The sequence below is a fragment of the Prionailurus bengalensis genome, chromosome D1 (assembly GCF_016509475.1).
Source record: "Prionailurus bengalensis isolate Pbe53 chromosome D1, Fcat_Pben_1.1_paternal_pri, whole genome shotgun sequence".
In the NCBI taxonomy this organism is placed as follows: domain Eukaryota; kingdom Metazoa; phylum Chordata; class Mammalia; order Carnivora; family Felidae; genus Prionailurus; species Prionailurus bengalensis.
Window position 1 is genome coordinate 100,068,445 of NC_057346.1, and position 19,667 is coordinate 100,088,111.

The 19,667-nt window shown below is 43.6% G+C and overlaps 1 protein-coding gene across 9 annotated transcripts in view; it reads right to left on the minus strand.

Annotated features, from left to right (window-relative positions):
* The window catches only part of CELF1 (CUGBP Elav-like family member 1), a 76,022-nt gene extending 68,940 nt beyond the window's left edge, over positions 1-7,082 (minus strand). For 6 of the 9 annotated variants that reach the window (XM_043582484.1, XM_043582485.1, XM_043582483.1 and 3 more), the window contains exon 1: positions 6,923-7,082. Coding sequence is in view for 1 of the 9 variants with exons in the window: in XM_043582488.1 (XP_043438423.1) it covers positions 4,832-4,866 (35 nt within the window). In the remaining 8 variants the exon portion in view is untranslated. Of the gene's footprint in view, positions 1-4,831; positions 4,907-6,922 lie in introns of all 9 variants that reach the window. The other 3 variants (XM_043582488.1, XM_043582490.1, XM_043582492.1) reach the window with 3 other exon arrangements.
* Between the last annotated feature and the right edge of the window lie 12,585 nt (positions 7,083-19,667).

Sequence of the window (19,667 nt, forward strand, 5' to 3'; positions counted from 1 at the left end):
AGGAGAAAAATGCAGTGGGAGGCTAGGTCCAAAAAGCAAAGAGAAGAAAAGTAGGCAAGCAGATCAAAATTAGTTATGAACCTCCACAAAAAGCAAGTAGAAGTTCATCTTTTTTTTTTTTTTTTTTTAAATGTTTACTTATTTTTGGAGAGAGAGAAAGAGCGTGAGCAGGGGAAGGGGCAGAAAGAGAGGGAGACACAGAATCTGAAGCAGGTTCCATGCTCTGGGCTGTCACACAGAGCCCCACACGGGGCTCGAACCCAGGAAACGTGAGATCATGACCTGAGCCAAAGTCGGACACTTAACCGACTGAGCCACCAGGTGCCTTTTTAAAAAAAATTTTTTAACGTTTATTTATTTTTGGAGAGAGAGACAGACAGAAGTACAAGTTCATCTTAAGAAGAAAGCCTTGGGGCACCTGGGTGGCTACGCCTCAGTCAGTGGAGCATCCAAATCTTGGTTTCAGCTGAGGTCATGATCTCAGTTTGTGGGTTCAAGCCCCTTGCTGGGTGGACTCCATGCTGACAGTATGAAACATGCTTCAGATTCATTCTCTCTCCCTCTCTCTTTTTCTCTCCTTCTCTCTCTGCCCCTCCTCCTCCTTTCAAAATAAACTTAAATTATTTTAGGGATATCTTGTGGCTCAGTCGGTTAACCACCCGACTTCAGCTCAGGTCATGATTTCATGGTTTGTGAGTTCGAGCGCCGTATAGGGCTCTGTGCTGACAGTTCAGAGCCTGGAGCCTGCTTCAGATTCTGTTTCTCCCTCTCTCTGTCCCTCCCTCTCCCTCCCTCTCAAAAATAAATTTTAAAAAATTGTTTTTAATTAAAAAAAAAAGAGAAAAGAAAGCCTTTCATACATGAGAATATCTTGAATAGCTTTGTTCGTACCGAAACAAATCAGAAAGTCTATGATTAACTTCAAAATGCTCTTTCCCCAAAAGTGTTATTTTTTCTAACTAGGCCATTAAATACCATACTTATAAAAAAAAACTTCTCTATACAATACAGAATACCTGGAGATCAATCCACACCTCTAACAAAATCACTACATACTTATAAAGCAAAGGCAAAAATCTGCCTATTCTTTATTCTTGTTCCCGTCATGTGACACTTTTTCTGTACAAAACAGAATATTCCAAAAACACTGTACATTCAAAGATCAGAAATTATAATTAGACAAGAAATTATAAATGATGCTATTTACTATGGTTTGGGTTACCATTATGCACTTTTACGCACAATCATATGTTTGAATTTTCAAGAAATTTGTGCTTGTCAGTGGACATCCCCTGTGACTGCAACCCACATGAAGAGCATGAATTCTAATCAATTCAATAGCCTTTATGGAGCTTCAAAAGACGGTGAAATATCAAGATGAAAAAAACATCCCTGACCTCAAAAAGAAAGACTTCAGCCACAAAAAAGAATGACAACCTGATACATGCTGCAACATGGATGAACCTTGAAAATATCATGGTAACTGAAATAAACCAGACACTAAAGGGCAAATATTCTATGATTCCAGTTATGCAAAGTACCTAAAATAGGCAAATTCATAGAGACAGAAGGCAGACTAGAGGTTACCAAGTGGCTAGGAAGAAAAGGGAATGGGGAATTATTGCTTAATGGTTACGGAATTTTTATTTGGGATAAAGAAAACATTTTAGAAATAGTGGTGATGACTGAGTAACATTGTGAATGTACTCAATGCCACTAAACTGTACTCATAAAAAAAAGTTAAAATGACCTTGGGGCGCCCGGGTGGCGCAGTCGGTTAAGCGTCCGACTTCAGCCAGGTCACGATCTCGCGGTCCGGGAGTTTGAGCCCCGCGTCAGGCTCTGGGCTGATGGCTCAGAGCCTGGAGCCTGTTTCGGATTCTGTGTGTGTCTCTCTCTCTGCCCCTCCCCCGTTCATACTCTGTCTCTCTCTGTCGCAAAAATAAATAAACGTTGAAAAAAAAAATTAAAAAAAAAAAAAAAAAGTTAAAATGACCTAAATCTAAAACCTAAAACTGTAACAACCTAAAACTGTAACAACCTATAAAACTCCTAGAAGAAAAAATAGGGGGAAAACTTCATGGCATTAGACTTGGCAGTGTTCTTGGATAAGACACCAAAAGCATAAGCAACAAAAGCAAAAACAGACAAAAGACAAAACAGTGAAGAGACATGGGCAAAAGTGTTTGCAAATCATCTATCTGATAAAGGATCAATATTCACAATATACAAACAACGACAGCTCAACAAAAAAAAATCATGTTAACTGATTTAAAACATGAGCAAAGGACTTGGATAGACATTTCTGCAAAGATGATATACAAATGGCCAACAAGCATATGAAAAGGTGTTCAATTAACATCATTAATCAGAGAAATGCAAATCAAAACCACAATGAAATAATGTATATAAATGTCCAATCACCATATTGTACATGGGAAACTAAAATAATATTGTACATCAACTACACTTCAATTTAAAAAAAGAAATCAGCTTACACTCCATTAGGATGGCTACTATTTAAACACACACACACACACACACACACACACACACACACAAACAACAACAAATGTTAGCAAGGATGTGGAGATACTAGAATACTTGTGCACTGTTGGTAGGACTGTAAAATAGTACAATCACTATGGCAAACAGTATGGAAGTTCCTCAAAAAATTGAAAATAGAACCACAATATGATCCAGCAGTCCCAATTCTGGCTATTACCTTGGTAATTACAAGAATTTAAAGAAGGGTCTCAAAGAGATATGTGCACACCCATGTTCATAGCAACACTACTTACAATGGCCAAAAGGTGGGAAACAACTCATGTCCATCAACAGATGAATAAACAAAATGGGGTATATACATAAAATAGAGTATTAAGCAGCCTTTTTTTCAAAGTAATCTCTATACCCAATATGGGGCTCAAACCCATGACCAAGATCAAGAGTCACATGTTCCACCAAATGAGCCAGCCAGTCAGGTGCCCCAGTATTACTTAGCATTTAAAAGGAAGGAAATCCTGTCACATGCTACAACATGGATGAACCTTAAAGATATTATGGTAAGTGAAATAAGCCAGTCACTTCACTTATATGAGGTATCCAAAAGCAGAAAATACACTTCACTTATATGACGTATCCAAAAGCAGAAAATAGATTGGTGGTTACCAGAGGCTGAGGGGAGGAAGAAAAGGAGAGTTGATTTTAATGAGTATAAAGTTTCAGATATCCAAGATGAAAAAGTTCTGGAGATATATTTCCCATCAATGGGAATGCACTTCATGCCACAGAACTACACATTCAAATATAGTTAAAATGGTAAATTTTATGTGGGTTTTTTTTTTAACATTAAAAAAATGCTAATACATTAAAATGGCAAATTTTTGTTATATGTATCTTACCACAATTTTTAAAAATAACGTAATAGACCGAAACCACTGAATTGTATGGTATGTGAATTGTATCTCAATAAAGCTGTTTAAAAAGAAAAAGCTGATGGGGCGCCTGGGTGGCTCAGTTGGTTGAGCGTCTGACTTCGGCTCAGGTCATGATCTTGCAGTTCATGAGTTCAAGCCCCACATCGGGCTCTGTGCTGACAGCTCAGAGCCTGGAGCCTGCTTCAGATTCTGTGTGTGTGTGTGTCTCTCTCTCTCTCTCTGACCCTTCCCGCTCATGCTCTGTCTCTCAAAAATGAATAAACGTTAAAAAAAAAATTAAGAAAAAAGAAGAAAAAGCTTAGGAAATAGCTCACTCAAATCCTATCATTCCATGGTTTAAAAACAGCAATTTGTTGGAAGTACCCTGAGCCTTCAGCAGAGTCAGACTACGCTCTGACTTCCTCCAACTTGTTCCATGGGGCCTCCAAGTGACAGGTCTTCTCTCCCTTTACAAGGCACACGCCACCATCACCTTCTAACCTCCCCCATCTTCCTTATTAGGTCCAGCCTCACAGGAAAATGAAGTTCAAGAAGTTGCAGTGATAGTCACACAAAGGAGGACAGAATTCAGGATTCGCCTTGACATTTAGCAGCAGAGAACAAATCTTTATTTAAAAAAAAAAAAAATTGGGGAGCACCTGGATAGCTCAGTCAGTTAAGTGTCCAACTCCAGCTCAGGCCATGATCTCATGGTTTGTGGGTTCAAGCTTCGTGCAGGCCTTTGCACTGACAGTGCTGACGGAACGTGCTTGGGATTCTCTCTCTGCCCTTGTCTCACTCTCTCTCAAAACAAATAAATAAATAAACTTAAAAAAAAATAAATGGGGGTGGGTGCCTGGGTGGCTCAGTTTGGTTAAACATCCAACTTGATTTCAGCTCAGATCATGATCTCACGATTGGTGAGACAGAGGTGGCGCCCTGTGTCAGGGCTCAGCACTGACAGCACAGAGCCTGCTTAAGATATTCTCTCTCTCTCTCTCTCTCTCTCTCTCTCTCTCTCTCTCTCTCTCCTCCCCAGCTCATGCATGCACACCTCTCTCTCAAAATAAATAAACTTAAAAAAAAAAACAACTATTTATTTTACACAGTAGCCATACAATAGATGTTAGGTCTCTGCCCTTCCTTTTCTTCTCTTCTTCCAGCCCAGCATATGTTTAAAAAAGCAACTCTTCTGTGCCTGTGCTGGGTATCCACTGGCCTCACATGTGCTGGAGCTATTAAATTCACACAGCACCATTTAAAAGGTGTTTATTAACCATAACTATCATATATTATTAAATCTTAAAAACACATCACCAAACTGTGAGCAGGATAAACTTATTCTGGTAAAATAATAAACAGTTCTGTAGTACATTAAAAAGATAAGATAAAGACCAAGGACTAACAATCACCTCTGAGTGATGGGACTAAGGGTGAGTTTCTTCATTTCTTGCTTTTCTGTATTTTTTATAATGAATCTGTAGCTTCTGTAATAAAAAAATTAAGTGGAAATCTTTAGAAAAATAAACATTCTAGCTCAAAATCTCACCGTCTCTTACACCACAGGCGCTTTCACACGTTACTGCAGCGAAGCTGAGTTAGCACCCTAGGAGACAGACACTATTTTCTCCCTCTTGCAGATGAGAATAAACTGAGGCTCAGGACAGTTAAGGGACTTGTTAAAGATTGTACAAGCTAGCAACTAACAAAAGTAAGGTTTCCCAGGCCTTCTAACTTCCAGCTCAGGGGCCTTCCCATTCTGGCACATCTTAAAGGGCAATTTGCATTATTGCTCATGATACTGTTGTTGTTGCTTTTAACCTATGTTCAGACTATTTTAAGAATACTCACTATGTAACTTTGGCCAAGTAAGTCACTTAACCTTTGGTGGCCTCAGTTTCCTCATCTGAAAAGCGAAAGAGTTGGAAAGGATATTTTATCTCTAACAACCCCACATGCTAATAGATTTTAAGTCGAGATACCATCTTTGAACCAGAACACCCCATGGACAAGAATGAATGATTGGAGACAAGTTGAGACCTATGCTCTGGGCCAGGAGCCATTCTTCATGGAAACAGGTGGTGGACAGTCAAGAGGAAATAAGCCACTGGGGGAACCACAAACTTCCTGGTTAAAGCAACAGCTGAAAGCTCCAGCTTTGCTTTACTAACAGCAATGCTTCAATCTTGGCTATTTCACGACCAGACACCACATACTGTAAGTAAAGCTAGGAGAATATAAAAACTGGAATGGGGAGTGGGGGGCTCTGGCAATACTTTATGCATGCTATGGTAACTTCATGATTTTCCGAGTAGACTCATTAATATGAAAGGAGAAAGAACCCTGGGTGCTTCCAAGTGGAGACTCCTCCTTCCTCACCAAGCACGTTAAGGAGAAACTGAACTTGCAGGGCACTCTCAGAGACGCCACACTTGAGGAAAAGAGCCGACCCAACACTTGTGGAAAAGGTGAAAGAATGCATTTAAAGTCTCTCCAATCTACAGAGAATCAAAGCTCAAAGACCTTTAAAAGATGAAGTTCCTGTAAAGGATTCGCTGAGCATGTAACCTCTTACACTGCAGACATTATAAAACACTGCCGCTATTTAGAATTGTTACACAGCCCTTTTACTCGAGAGTAATAAAAGTACAGCATTAAAACTCTGCTGGAGAGAAAAAGATTCCATTTTGCTGAAACAGGCTCCAACCAAAATCTCACCACCTTCCCCTCACCTATAAGGATGAACCTGAACAACAAGAAGCTCCTTAGAGCCTGTGCTATATAGTCTTAAAAATTAAAACAACATCCTGCCCCGAAGATCGCGACCAAGATACCACCGGCTCTAAATCCAAAGCCAGCTCCCCGGGGAAAAAAGCTCTTCAATGTGCTCTCCGCGCTCCCGGGTGCGAGATTCCAGCCCAGCTACTAGGCCACGACTGGGTGAGCACCTGATGTGGGGGGAGGGCGAGCCAAGGCCCTAGCGGATCTGGGGCGGGGAACGGGGGGCTCTCGAAGCTCTTAAGGAGAACAGGCTGCCTCCCCAAAGGCAGGGGTCCTGGCCCTCTCCAGGGGTGGGCACCAAAAACACGTGGGGCGACAGGAGCAGGGAAGGGGTGTCCCGGGCAGACAGCCTGGGTCTGGCACGGCGGCCGGAAAAAAGAGGACGGAGCTATCCCTGGGCGGGGGACGAAGCCCTCGGGGCCCGAAGGGTGAAGGCAAAGGGCGCGGGGGAGACGAGACAAGGCCACGAGGAGGGCGGGTCTCCCTTGGCGCGGGGACACGCGCCGGACAAGCGCGGCCGGACCCGGGGAGCGGAGGACCCCGACACGCGGGAAGAAATCGCCGACCTGCCCTGAAGCGCGGGGAACCAGAGCGGCCGCGCCCGAAGGGCCCTGTGACCCGCGGCCGCCAGGACCGGACCCGCCCCGCGGCGCCTCCCTCCTGCCTCTTTTCCCTCCCTCCCTCCCACTCGCGGCCCGTTAACCCGCGGCGGCCGCACTCACCAGCGGCTGCACCTGAGCCCGCCGCTGCCTCAGCTGCTGCCTGCGCCTCCGCAGCCGCCGCCGCCTCGCTGCTGAGGCCGAGTCCCAGGGGAGCCTCCGCGTCCCGCCGCCGCTGCCGCTGCCGCCAGAGCAGAACACCCCAAAATGGCGGCACTTCCGGCACCTACCACCGGCGGGGAGGGCAGAGGAGGAGGGGGAGGGCAGTGAGAGGGAACGTACCACCGCGGTGCCGCCCGCAGAGCAGATCCGAGCGGAGCGCGGCGCAAGGGCTAGCAGAGCTAGTGGCGCTGCAGCGCCCCCTCGGGCTGGGGAGTGGAGAAGCAGGCGCGCCGAAGCCCCCCGGGCTGCGGGCGGAACCCTCAGCCCGGCGATCTGCCGGGACGCTTCTCTTTGTCTCAGAGCCCTACCGAAGGGAAGGGTGGGAAGACCTGGCCTGAGAATCTGAAGTTCTCGGCTCTGCGCACCATGCCCACCGGAGTTCTGGATGACCTGGTGGGCGAGGACCTCAGCTTGGCACTGAATATGCGCATAATAAAATAGGTGATGAATGAATGAGTGAATGGAATGGTGTTTGGCCAGCGTTGGACACATAACACACCCTCCTTCTGCTCCAGCAGACAAGCAACAGGATCCAGGCCTCCTTCTTTCTTTGCTGAGGTGTGGAATGTAAGTGTGTTGCGAGCTTTCAGAGTTCGAGGAGTGCTTTCTAGCAGGATGAACCGCTGTGTGACCGCACGACTTTGCAAAAATCCCTGCAGTATCAGGAAGCTCATAAGGGTCCTTATTAAGAGACTGATTGCCCATGGGGCACCTGGGTGGCTAGGTCAGCTAAGCGTCCCCTGGTTGATTTCGGCCCAGGTCATGATCTCACAGTCATGAGATGGAGCCCGGTAGTGCTGAGCCTGGAGCCTGCTGAAGATTCCTTCTCTCTGTCCCCGCTCATGGGCGCTCTCTCTCGCTCTCTCTCTCTCTCTCTCTCTCTCTCTCCCAAAATAAATAAACTTTAAAAATTAAATTAAATGGTTTAAAAATTACACACATACAGGGGCACCTGGGTGGCTCAGTCCGTTAAGCATTCAACTCCTGATCTCAGCTTTTTTTTTTTTAAGTTTTTTAATTTTACTTATTTTGAGAGAGAAAGCAGGCGTCAGGGAGGGCAGAGAGAGGGAAAGAAAGAGACTCCCAAGCAGGCTCTGCACTGTCAGTTGGAACCCACAAAACTGTGAGATCATGATCTGAGCCAAAGCTGGTCGCTAAACTGTCAGCTCAGGTCTTGATTTCAGGGTTGTGAGTCCAAGCCCAGTGTTGGGCTCCACACTACGCGTGAGGCCCACTTAAAAAAAAAAAAAAATTACACACACACACACACACACACACACACACACTGAAGGCAGTAAAAATAAAATACACACACATACACCCATCCTTCCAATCCCCCTTTTCTGCTTTGTCTTTATCCAAAGCACTAATCACTAATATAGTATATTTTATACTTCATATTTTACTTATTTTATTTGTAGTCTTCCCCAACCAGAAGGTGAATTCTACAGAGATGGGGATACTGTCTGTTTTACATCCTCAGGGCCTAGAATAATGGTGCTTAATAAATATTGATTTTCTTAATTTGACTTACATATATGTTGAAATTATTACCATAATAAGTTTAGTTAATACCCATCATCTCCTATAGATTAAAAAAAAAAAAGTTTTCTTCCTTGTGATGAGAATTCTTACAATCTACTCTTTTAACAACTTTCCCATATACCATACCGCAGTGTTAACTATGGTCATCCTGTTGTACATTACATCAGTAGTACTTATTTATCTTCTAACTAAAAGTTTGTACCTTTTGACCATCTACACCCAAATTCCCCTCCCCCATCAATAAATACTGCTTAATTCATGAATAAGCATATCTAGGTGCTGGATATGAAAAAAGAGAATGAATTGTTTAAGCTTCAGAAGCTACCTGGAACCTGCCCATGAGTTAAATCAAAGTAGGGATCACACCCATTTTCTTATTCTTATCTCTCTAGGATCTTGTTTGGTTTTGTTTTTCAATAGGTATTTTGTGAAGGGCAACCAGAAACTTTTCCCTATTTTATCTTGACTTACTCCCATTGACAGAGAGGAAGTACTACTCACTGCAGGGACTGGTGTAACCTTTGCATCTAGTTACCAAGGAAGGCCACATCCTATCAGCCCAAAGTGGTGGTGGAGGGGGGGGGGGGGGCATGACAGTTACATGAAAAACACAAATAGGGGGTGCCTGGATGGCTCAGTTGGAAGAGCATGAGACTCCTGATCTCAGGGTTGTGAGTTAAAGTCCAACGTTGGGGGTAGAGATTACTTAAATGAATAAACTTAAAAACAACCATACATAGGCTCTCATAACTTAAAAGGGCTTCACAGCACAGACAAAATATAGGACAGTCCAAACACAAAAAGCTTGAGATGCAAACATGTATGAAAACCTTCCTATTTTATTTAAAGATTTTATTTTTTTAAAGATCTAATTAGTTTTATTAAATGATTCACAAATCCAGCATCATTCCATCTAGCAAATAGAGGGGTGCTCCGTATGCCACATCCTTATCCATTCATCTATTGATGGGCACTTAACTTGTTTCCACATCTTGGCTAGTGTGAATAATGCTGCAATAAACACAAAAGTGCATATCTGTCCCATATGCTCTTTTCTTTATTTTTTTAATTTAAATTCCAGTTAGTTAACATACAGTGTAGTATTGGTTTCAGGAGTAGAACCCAGTGATTCATTGCTTCCATATAACACCCAGTGCTCATCCCAACAAATACTCTCCTTAATGCCCATCACCCATTGACTCATCCCCTCACCCAACACCCCTCCAGCAACTCTCAGTCTGTTCTCTGTATTTCAGAGTCTCTTATAGTTTGCCTCCCTCTCTGTTTTTTCTCTTATTTTTCCTTTCCTTCCCCTATGTTCATCTCTTGTGTTTCTTAAATTTCACATGTGAGTGAAATCATAAATTTGTCTATGACTGACTTGTTTCGCTTAGCATAATACCCTCTAGTTCAATCCATGTTGTTGCAAATGGCAAGGCTTCATTCTTTTGGATCATCGAGTAATACTCCATTGTATACGTAGACCACCATCTTCTTTATCCATTCATCTGTCGATGGACATTCGGGCTCTTTCCATAATTTGACTACTGTTGATAGCACTGCTAGAGATATTGGGGTGCGTGTGCCCCTTTGCGTCAGCATTTTTGTATCCTTTGAATAAATACCTAGTAGTGCAACTGCTGGGTTGTAGGATACTTCTATTTTAAAGATTTTATTTTTAAGCAATCTCTATATCCATTAAGGGGCCCAAACTCACAACCCTGAGTTCAAGACTCGCAGGCTCCACTGACTGAGTCAATCAGGAGCCCCTATTTCATGTTTTGACTTCCAAATTGATTAACATTTGTTTAAAAATGAATGAATGAATGAATGAATGAATGAATGAATGAATGAAAAATACAGGCATCTGGGTGGCTCAATTGGTGGAGCATCTGACTCAATTTCGATTCAGATCACAATCTCATGGTCATGAGAGCAAGCCCCAGGGACTCCAAGATGGGCACGGAACCTGCTTAAGATTCTGTTTCTCCTACACACTCTGGGTTGACAGAGGGAGGTGGGGGGGAAGATGGGCTAAATGGGCAATGGGTACTAAGGAGGGCACTTGTGATGAGCACTGGGTGTTGTATGTAACTGATGAATCACTGAATTCTACTCCTGAAACCAATACTGCACTGTATGTTAACAAAATTTTAAAAAGAGAGAAAGAAAGAAAGAAAGAAAGAAAGAAAGAAAGAAAGAAAGAAAAAAAGAAAGAGAAAGAAAGAAAATGAAGTAAAATACAGTGGACAGCAAAAAAAAAAAGAAAAAATATTCTCTCTCTCTCCCTCTCTCTTTGCTCCTCCCCTGCACTCACACGCACACACTGTCTGTCATAAAGGAAGGAAGGAAGGAAGGAAGGAAGGAAGGAAGGAAGGAAGGAAGGAAGGAAGGGAGAAAGGCACCTGGGTGGCTCAGTTGGTTCAGCTGCTGACTCTGAATTTCAGCTCTGGTATAATCTCATGGTTTGTGAGTTCTAGCCAGGTATTGGGCTCTGTGCTAACAGCATGCTTGGGATCCTCTCTCTCTCTTTCTCTCTGCCCCTCCCCTGCTTGAACTCTCTCTCTCAAAATAAATAAATACACTTTAAAAAATTGGGGCGCCTGGGTGGCTCAGTCTGTTAAGCGTCCGATTTGGGCTCAGGTCATAATATCGCCCGGTTTGTTAGTTCAAGCCCGCATCAGGCTCCTTAGTGTCAGCACAGAGCCGGCTTGGGATCCTCTGCCCCCTTCTCTCTTTGCCCCTCCCCACTGTATCTCAAAAAAAAAAAAAAAAATTAATGATTATTTATTTTGGGGGCACCTGGATGGCTTAGTCGGTCAAGCGTCTGACTCTTGATTTTGGCTCAGGTCATGATCTTATGGTCATGAGATAGAGTTGTGCATTGGGCTCCACTCTCTCTCTAAATATTAATTAATTAATTAATTATTAATTAATTAAAACAATATGGGTTTTTTTTCCTCTCAGAATGGGAAATAAATTAAATAATTAAATTTAAAAGGTTGATGGAGGTTGCCTAGGTGTAGCTCAGTCAGTTAAGCATCCAACTCTTGGTTTCAGCTCAGGTCTTGATCTCATGGGTTTGTGAGTTCAAGCCCCAAGTCGGGCTCTGCGCTGGCAGCCTGCTTGGGATTCTGTCTCTCCGTTTTCCCCCCAGTTCCTCCCCTGCTCATGTGCGCATGCTCTCTCTCTCTCTCAAAATAAATTTTAAATAAATCAATCAATAAATAGAAATAAAGGATTGATGCAGTTGTGAGAAATAGGCAGTTTTGGTGTATACACACACACAGCCATATCGGAGGATAATTTAATGATAATCATTAAAATGAAAAACATTCACATCTATATAAAATTCTTTTGTTTAATGTTTATTTATTTATTTTGAGAGAGGCAAAGACTGCGATTGGGAGGGGGCAGAGAGGAAGAGAGAGAATCCCAAGTACCCTCTCCTCTGTCAGCGCAGAGTCCCATGGGGTGGGGGGCTCTATCTTACAAACTGTGAGAACATGACCTGAGCCAAAATCAAGAGCCTACCTCCTAACTGACTGAGCCACCCAGGCACCCCATTTCTATAAAATTCTTGAAAATGATAATTAATCTATAGCAGATCGGTGGTTGCCAAGGAACAGGGTGAGGGAGTTAAGAGGTGTGGGGAGAAGGGGTTACAAAGGGGCATGAGAACACTTTGGGGGGGGCATGGATACGTTCTATTATCTTCACTGTGGGAATGGTTTCACAAGTACATATACATATCAAAATGTATTAAAGTGTAAACTTCATTAAAAAAAAAAAAGATTTGGGGGCGCCTGGGTAGCTCAGTCAGTTAGGCGGCCGACTTCGGCTCAGGTCATGATCTTGCAGTCCGTGAGTTCTAGCCCCACATCGGGCTCTGTGCTGACAGCTCAGAGCCTGGAGCCTGCTTCATATTCTGTGTCTCCCTCTCTCTGACCCTCCCCTGTTCATGCTCTGTCTCTTTCTGTCTCAAAAATAAATAAACGTTTAAAAAAAAAAAAAGATTTGATTTTTTTAAGTAATGTCTATACCCAGCATGGCTCTCGAACTCACAATGCCAAGATCAAGAGTCACGTGCTCCACCAACTGAACCAGCCAGTCACCCCTCAAGTGTATACTTTAAGTATGTGTAGTGTAGCATATGTCAGTTATACTCAACAAAACTAGAAAACATATCCTATGACCCTCTTAAAAAGATGCACACATCGGGGCACCTGGGTGGTTCAGTCAGTTAAGTGGCGACTCCATTTCAGCTCAGGTCATGATCTCATGGTTCCTGAGTTTGAGCCCCACATGAGGCTCTGCACCAACATTGCGGAGCCTGCCTGGGATTCTCTCTCTCCCTCTCTTTTGTGCCCTCCCCTCCTCTCTCACTTTTTCTCTCTCAAAATAAATAAACTTAAAAATTCTTTTTGAAAATCTTAAAAAAAAAAAAAGATGTACATGTCCTTTATTTTTTTTTTAATATTTTTTAACGTTTATTTATCTTTGAAACAGAGAGAGACAGAGTATGAATGGGGAAGGGTCAGAGAGAGAGGGAGACACAGAATCTGAAACAGGCGCCAGGCTCTGAGCTGTCAGCACAGAGCCCGAAGTGGAGCTCGAACTCATGGACAGAGAGATCATGACCTGAGTCGAAGTCAGACGCCTAACCAACTGAGCCACCCAGGGGCCCCGCACATATCCTGTAATATAGAAATACAATAGGGGCCCCTGGGTGACTCAGTTGGTTAAGTGTCCAACTTCAGCTCAGGTCATGATCTCATGGTTCATGAGTTCAAGCCCCGTGTCAGTCTCTGTGCTGACAGCTCACAGCCTGGAGCCTGTTTCGGATTCTGTGTCTCAGGTGGAAGCTGCAGACACCGCCGTCAGAAGGAACATCCAAAAGAGCTACCAACCATAGAGTAAGCGGAATGAGAGGATAATGCTTCGAGGTCTCGCAGCACCTGGGTGGCTCAGTCGGTTAAGCGTCCGACTTTGCCTGGGGTCATGGTCTCATGGTTCATGAGTTCCAGTCCCACATCGGGCTCTCTGCTGTCAGTGCAGAACCCACTTCGGATCCTCTGTCTCCCTCTCTCTCTGCCCCTCCCCTGCTCTCTCTCTCAAAAATAAATAAATAAACATTAAAATGTTAAACAAAATATATATTGAAAAGAAGAACAAAAACCAGCTCTTAGGGGCCATCAACAAGCACTCGCACTGGAAGTCCACTGAAACTCAGAAAGGACTGAAGGGCCTGACCCAATAGTGGAGCCACTGGAGACGTTTCAGGGCAACAGTTGGGCAAGGGCCTCAACCCAGTTTTAGGCAGTGAGACCCCGGCATCACAGGGATCACATGGGCTCCATGTTGCTGGTAGACACTTTGCAAGATGAGCTGAAGCTTTGTAAGGAAACAGCCAAAAAACAGATGGGGGAGTTCCAGGCCTTAAAAATAGAGTTGAAGGTGAAAGAATAAGAGAGGGCCTGGTTCCTAGACGAGTGGGCTTTCTGTAACAGTCAAGTAGATGATTTTACAACAGCCCTTGAGGAGATGGAGCAGCTATTAGAAAGGTGAGAAAAAGCAAGTGACCAGATGGCTCCCTCTTAGGGATAAAGTCTCAGAGGAAGCCACTTAGAACATCTGCTTGTTGGCCATGATCTAGGATTCACCATCCCCAGAAAGAAAACAGTTTCTGCAGTAGGATTCAGGACAGCTTATGCTGGAATGAAGGTTCCTCTTTTTTTTTTTTTTTTTAATGTTTATTTACTTTTGAGAGAGAGAGAGAGAGAGAGAGAGAGAGAGACAAACCATGCATGGGCAAGGGGCAGAGAGAGGGGGAGACACAGAATCTGAAGCGGGCTCTAGGCTCTGAACTGTCAGCACAGAGCCTGACATGCGGCTCGAACCCACGAACTGTGAGATCATGACCTGAGTTGAAGTTGGATGCTTAACCAATTCAGCCACCCAGGTGCCCCTGAATGTTCTTTCTTTAAGCAAGTATCCCGAATTCTGATTGGTCAGCTATCCTGAATCTCACATGCATGGCCTACAGGAGAGAGGCCAAGAAGCTTGGGTCAACATCCTAGACAACAAAATGGCAACAAATCAGCAACAGCCAGGGGATCCAGAAGGTCACATTCAAGTATTGGGAAGAAAACCTTAATTGTACAGTGGAGCACTGGTGCTCTACAGGAAGACATCACTGGGGAGCCTGAGTGGCTCTGTTGGTTGACTGGCCCCCTCTTGATTTTGACTCAGGTCATGATCCCAGGGTCATGGGATCAAGCTTCCCGTCAAGCTCCATGCTAAGCATAGAGCCTGCTTGAGTAAGATTCTCTCTCTGTCCCTCTACCCTTCTTCCCCCCTTGAGCTTTCTCTCTCTCTCTCTCTCTCTCAAATTAAAAAAAAATAAAAGAAAAGAATAAAATTTACGGGAGACATCACTGAGGAGCCATACAGTCCTCTTCTAACTTGGGACACGTTCTGTCTCATCCTGGGTGGGCTCTATACCTCATTGTAAATTGATGAACTCAAAGTTACTTGAAGTGACTAAATAAATGGAATGAAGATATAGATAGCAATACCATCTACCTGAAACAATGCGTGTTGGAGCTTTTAATTTAAATCATTTTTATCTATCTATCTTATATTTATATGTATATAATATATATAATGCTAGTTTTTAAAAGTTTTTTTTTAAGTTTTTATTTATTCATTTAAGGAATCTCTACACCCAACATGAGGCTCAAACACACATGCTCTTCCAACTGAGCCAGCCAGGCACCCATAAAATGCTAATTTATTTATTTACTTATTTAATTTTTTTAATGTTTATTTATTTTTGAGAAAGAGAGATAGAGTCTGAGCGGGGAAGGGGCAGAGAGCGTGGGAGACATAGAATCTAGAGCCGGCTCCAGCCTGTCAGCGCAGAGCCCAATGTGGGGCTCTAACTCACAAGATGAGAGATCATGACCTGAGCCGAAGTCAGACACTCAACTGACTGTGCCACCCAAGCACCACTAAAATGCTGTTTTTAAATATTCTGGGGGTGCCTGGGTGGCTCAGTCAGTTGAGCATCTGACTTTGGCTCAGGTCATGATCTCGTAGTTTGCGGGTTCGAGCCCCGCATCGGGCTCTGTGCTGACAGCTCAGAGCATGGAGGCTGCTTTGGATTCTGTGTCTCCTCTCCCCTCTCTCTGCCCCTCCCCTGCTGTCTCTCTCTCTCTCTCTCTCTCTCTCAAAAATAAAATAAAAACATAAATTTAAAAAAATTAAAGTAGGGGCGCCTGGGTGGCGCAGTCGGTTGAGCGTCCGACTTCAGCCAGGTCACGATCTCGTAGTCCGTGAGTTCGAGCCCCGTGTCAGGCTCTGGGCTGATGGCTCAGAGCCTGGAGCCTGTTTCCGATTCTGTGTCTCCCTCTCTCTCTGCCCCTCCCCCGTTCATGCTCTGTCTCTCTCTGTCCCAAAAATAAATAAACGTTAAAAAAATAATAATAAATAAATAAAAAATAAAAAAATTAAATATTCTGTAACTATTCAGATTATAACAGTGAGAAATGAAAAAAATGATGGTTCAATTAAATATTGGTATATCAAAAGCTATCAGAAAAAAAAATATATAGGGGCACCTCGCTGGCTCAGTCCAGTGGAGCATGTGACTCTAGAGATCTCTGGGTTGTGAATTTGAGCCCTAGGTTGGGTGTAGGGATTACTTAAAAATAAAATCTTAAAAACTATATATATATACACATACATATACATATACATACATATAGAGAGAGAGAGAGAGAGAGAGAGAAAGAGAGAGAGAGAGAGAGGGGGAGAGAGGGAGAGACTGACATGGAAAGATGTTAAAAATACACAATTAAGGGGTGCCTGGGTGGCTCAGTCGGTTGAGCATCTGACTTCGGCTCAGGTCATGATCTCACAGCTCGTGAGTTCGAGCCCCACGTTGGGCTCTGTGCTGACAGCTCAGAGCCTGTGGCCTGCTCCGGATTCTGTGTCTCCCTCTCTCTCTGCCCCTAACCCACTCGCATTCTGTCTCTGTCTCTCTCAAAAATAAATAAACATTAAAAAAAATTTTTTTTAAACACACAATTAAGGGACACCTGGGTGGCTCAGACCGTTAAGCATCTGACTCTTGATCTCCACTCAGGTCATGGCCTTGAGGCTCATGAGTTTGAGCCCTGCATCAGGGGCTCTTTCTTTCTCTCTCTCTCAAAAATAAATAAATCTTAAAAAAAAAAAAAGACACAATTAAGTGCTAAGAAGCAAGTTACAAAATTCCCATTTATCTTGGTTTTTTTTTTTAATGTTTATTTATTTTTGATGGGGGGAAGGGGCAGAAGGAAGAGAGCCCGATTCTGGGTTAGAACTTAGGAACTGTGAGAGCCAAAGTCAGATGCTTAACCAACTGAGCTACCCAGGTGCCCCCGAATTATGTTTTAAAGAAATATACATGTATATTCAATTATTCCATGTTGTTAACAACTAAGGGAAGGGAGGTTTTCAGTAGGAGATAAATATGGGGAGATGTGGGCCTGGGAAGAAGTAGTGAGAGACAAAAACTCCTGATGGCATTTGAATCCCCTGGTGTCTGTTGCTATGTGCTCACTTGCCCTTTCTGAGGTTTGTTATATGACTCAGTAGATCATCTGTGTTCCCAAATTAGGTAAGAGTTGGGCATCAAGGGGTGTCTGGCTGGCTCAGTCAGAGGAACACACATCTCTTCATTTCAGAGTTATGACTTCGAGCCCCAAATGGGGTATAGAGATTACTTAAAAATAAATCTTGGGTGCCTGGGTAGCTCATTCAGTTAAGCATCCGACTTCAGCTCGGGTTGTGATCTCCCATTCTGCGAGTTCAAGCGCCATGTTGGGCTCTGTGCTGACAGCTCAGAGCCTGGAGCCTGTTTCGGATTCTGTGTCTCCCTCTCTCTCTGCCCCTCCCTAGCTTGTGCTCGGTTTCTCTCTCAAAAATAAACATAAAAAAAATCTTTAAAAAATTATTTTTATGTTTATTTATTTCAGAGAGAGAGAGAGAGAGAGACAGAGAGACAGAGAGACAGAGCATGGCCAGAGGTGGGGCAGAAAGGGAGGGAGATACAGAATCCAAAGCAGGCTCCGGGCTCTGAACTGTCAACACAGACCTCACCCAGGGCTCAAACCCACAAACCTAAAGATCATGACCTGAGCCAAAGTCAGGGGCCCAACCGACTGAGCCACCCAGGAGCCCCACCCCACCAAAAAGTTAAACCTTAACAAAAAATAGTACTACTTATGACCAGCACTGAGTATTGCATTGTATAGAATTGTTTAATCATTATATTGTACCCTTGAAACCAATAGAACACTCTATGTTGATCTCTGCCCACCCCCCTTGCTCCTGCTTTCTCCTATGAGCATGCACACTCTCTCGCTCTCTCAAAATAAACAAACAAACTTGAAAAAAGATAGAGAGGAGGAAAAAAAGTAGAATGGTGGTTGCCAGAGGCTGGAGGGAGGGTGGTATGGGGAGTTCTTTATTTTTTTAATTAATTAAATTACTTTTTAAGTAATCTCTGTGTCCAATGTGGGTCTTGAACTCAAGACCCCAAGATCAAGAGTCAGATGCTCTAAGGACTGAGCCAGCCAGGCGCCCCATGGGGAGTTGCTTTATAGGTACAGAGTTTCAGTCTGGGAAGATGAAAAAAGTTTTGGAGATGGACTTCAGTGATGGTTGCACAACACTGTCAATGTACTTGATGTCAATGAACAGCCTAGCTAAAAATGGTTTTGGGGCGCCGGGGTGGCTCAGTTGGTTAGGCATCCAACTTTAGCTCATGGTTCATGGGTTCAGGCCCCCTGTCGGGCTCTGTGCTGACAGCTCAGAGCCTGGAGCCTGCTTCGGATTCTGTGTCTCCCTCTCTCTCTGCCCCTCCCCGGCTCGTGCTCTGTCTCTCTCAAAAATGAATAAACATTAAAACAAATTTTTAAATGGTTAGAATTGCATATTTTATAGCACGTATATTTTGATATAATTTTTAAAAAGATTTGAAGGGAGCCTGGGTAGCTCAGTCGGTTGAGCATCCAACTCTCAATTTCGGCTCAGGTCATGATCCCAGGGTTGTGGAATCAAGCCCCTCATGGGGCTCTGTGCTGAGCATGGAGCCTGCTTAAGATTCTATCTCTCCGCTCTGCCCCCTCCCCTGCTCACACTTGCACTCTCTCTCTCTCTCTCTCTCTCTCTCTCAAATAAGAGATTTGGTCTTCACATTACAACTGACTAATGCACGCATATTAGCCAGGATAAGTCGAACTGCTGCAACAATTAGACCTCAAGTAAATAGCCGAAACAAAATAGAAGCTTATTTCTCTCTCCCTCAACAGATTAGAGAAGATGTTCGCAGTGGGAGGATGGAGAGAAGTAGCTTCTTCTCGAAGTAATTATTTAGGGACCCAGATTAATGGAGACTCTGCTAGGTATAACTCGTTCCTGCTGAGATGATTCCAGTCTTCCTCATTACTACTCCAGCCCAGAAGAGGAGAAAAAGAGTGTGGAGGAGACTCGTGGAGGAGTTATGGACCAGGCCCTGTTGGTCCTGAAGCTGGCACACATCACTTCCTCTCACACTCCATTGGAGGTAACTGAGTCCTGTATTACTTTTTACCTCAAGGCACACTGAGCACATGACAGGTCAGATATTCCGAGAGTTGGATATAAAGAATTTTGGTGGACGGTTAGTCTCTAAAAAGAAAAACAAGAATCACGAGGGGAATATGCATCTAACTGAAATAGTAATTATCTCCAGAGGTAAGATTACAGGAAACTCTCACTTTTCATATATAATTTTGAAGTGCTTGCATTTTTTATAATGAACATACGTTACTATTATGATCAGAAACTATAAAGCAAAACCAGGGTAGAGGGAATGACAATAAAATGTTTGCATAAAAGCTGAAACCCAAAAACAAAAAAACATACAAAAAACACACTAAACTCCTTGTTTATTTAACAAAAATTTTCTTGGGGCGCCTGGGTGGCGCAGTCGGTTAAGCGGCCGACTTCAGCCAGGTCACGATCTCGCAGTCCGTGAGTTCGAGCCCCACGTCAGGCTATGGGCTGATGG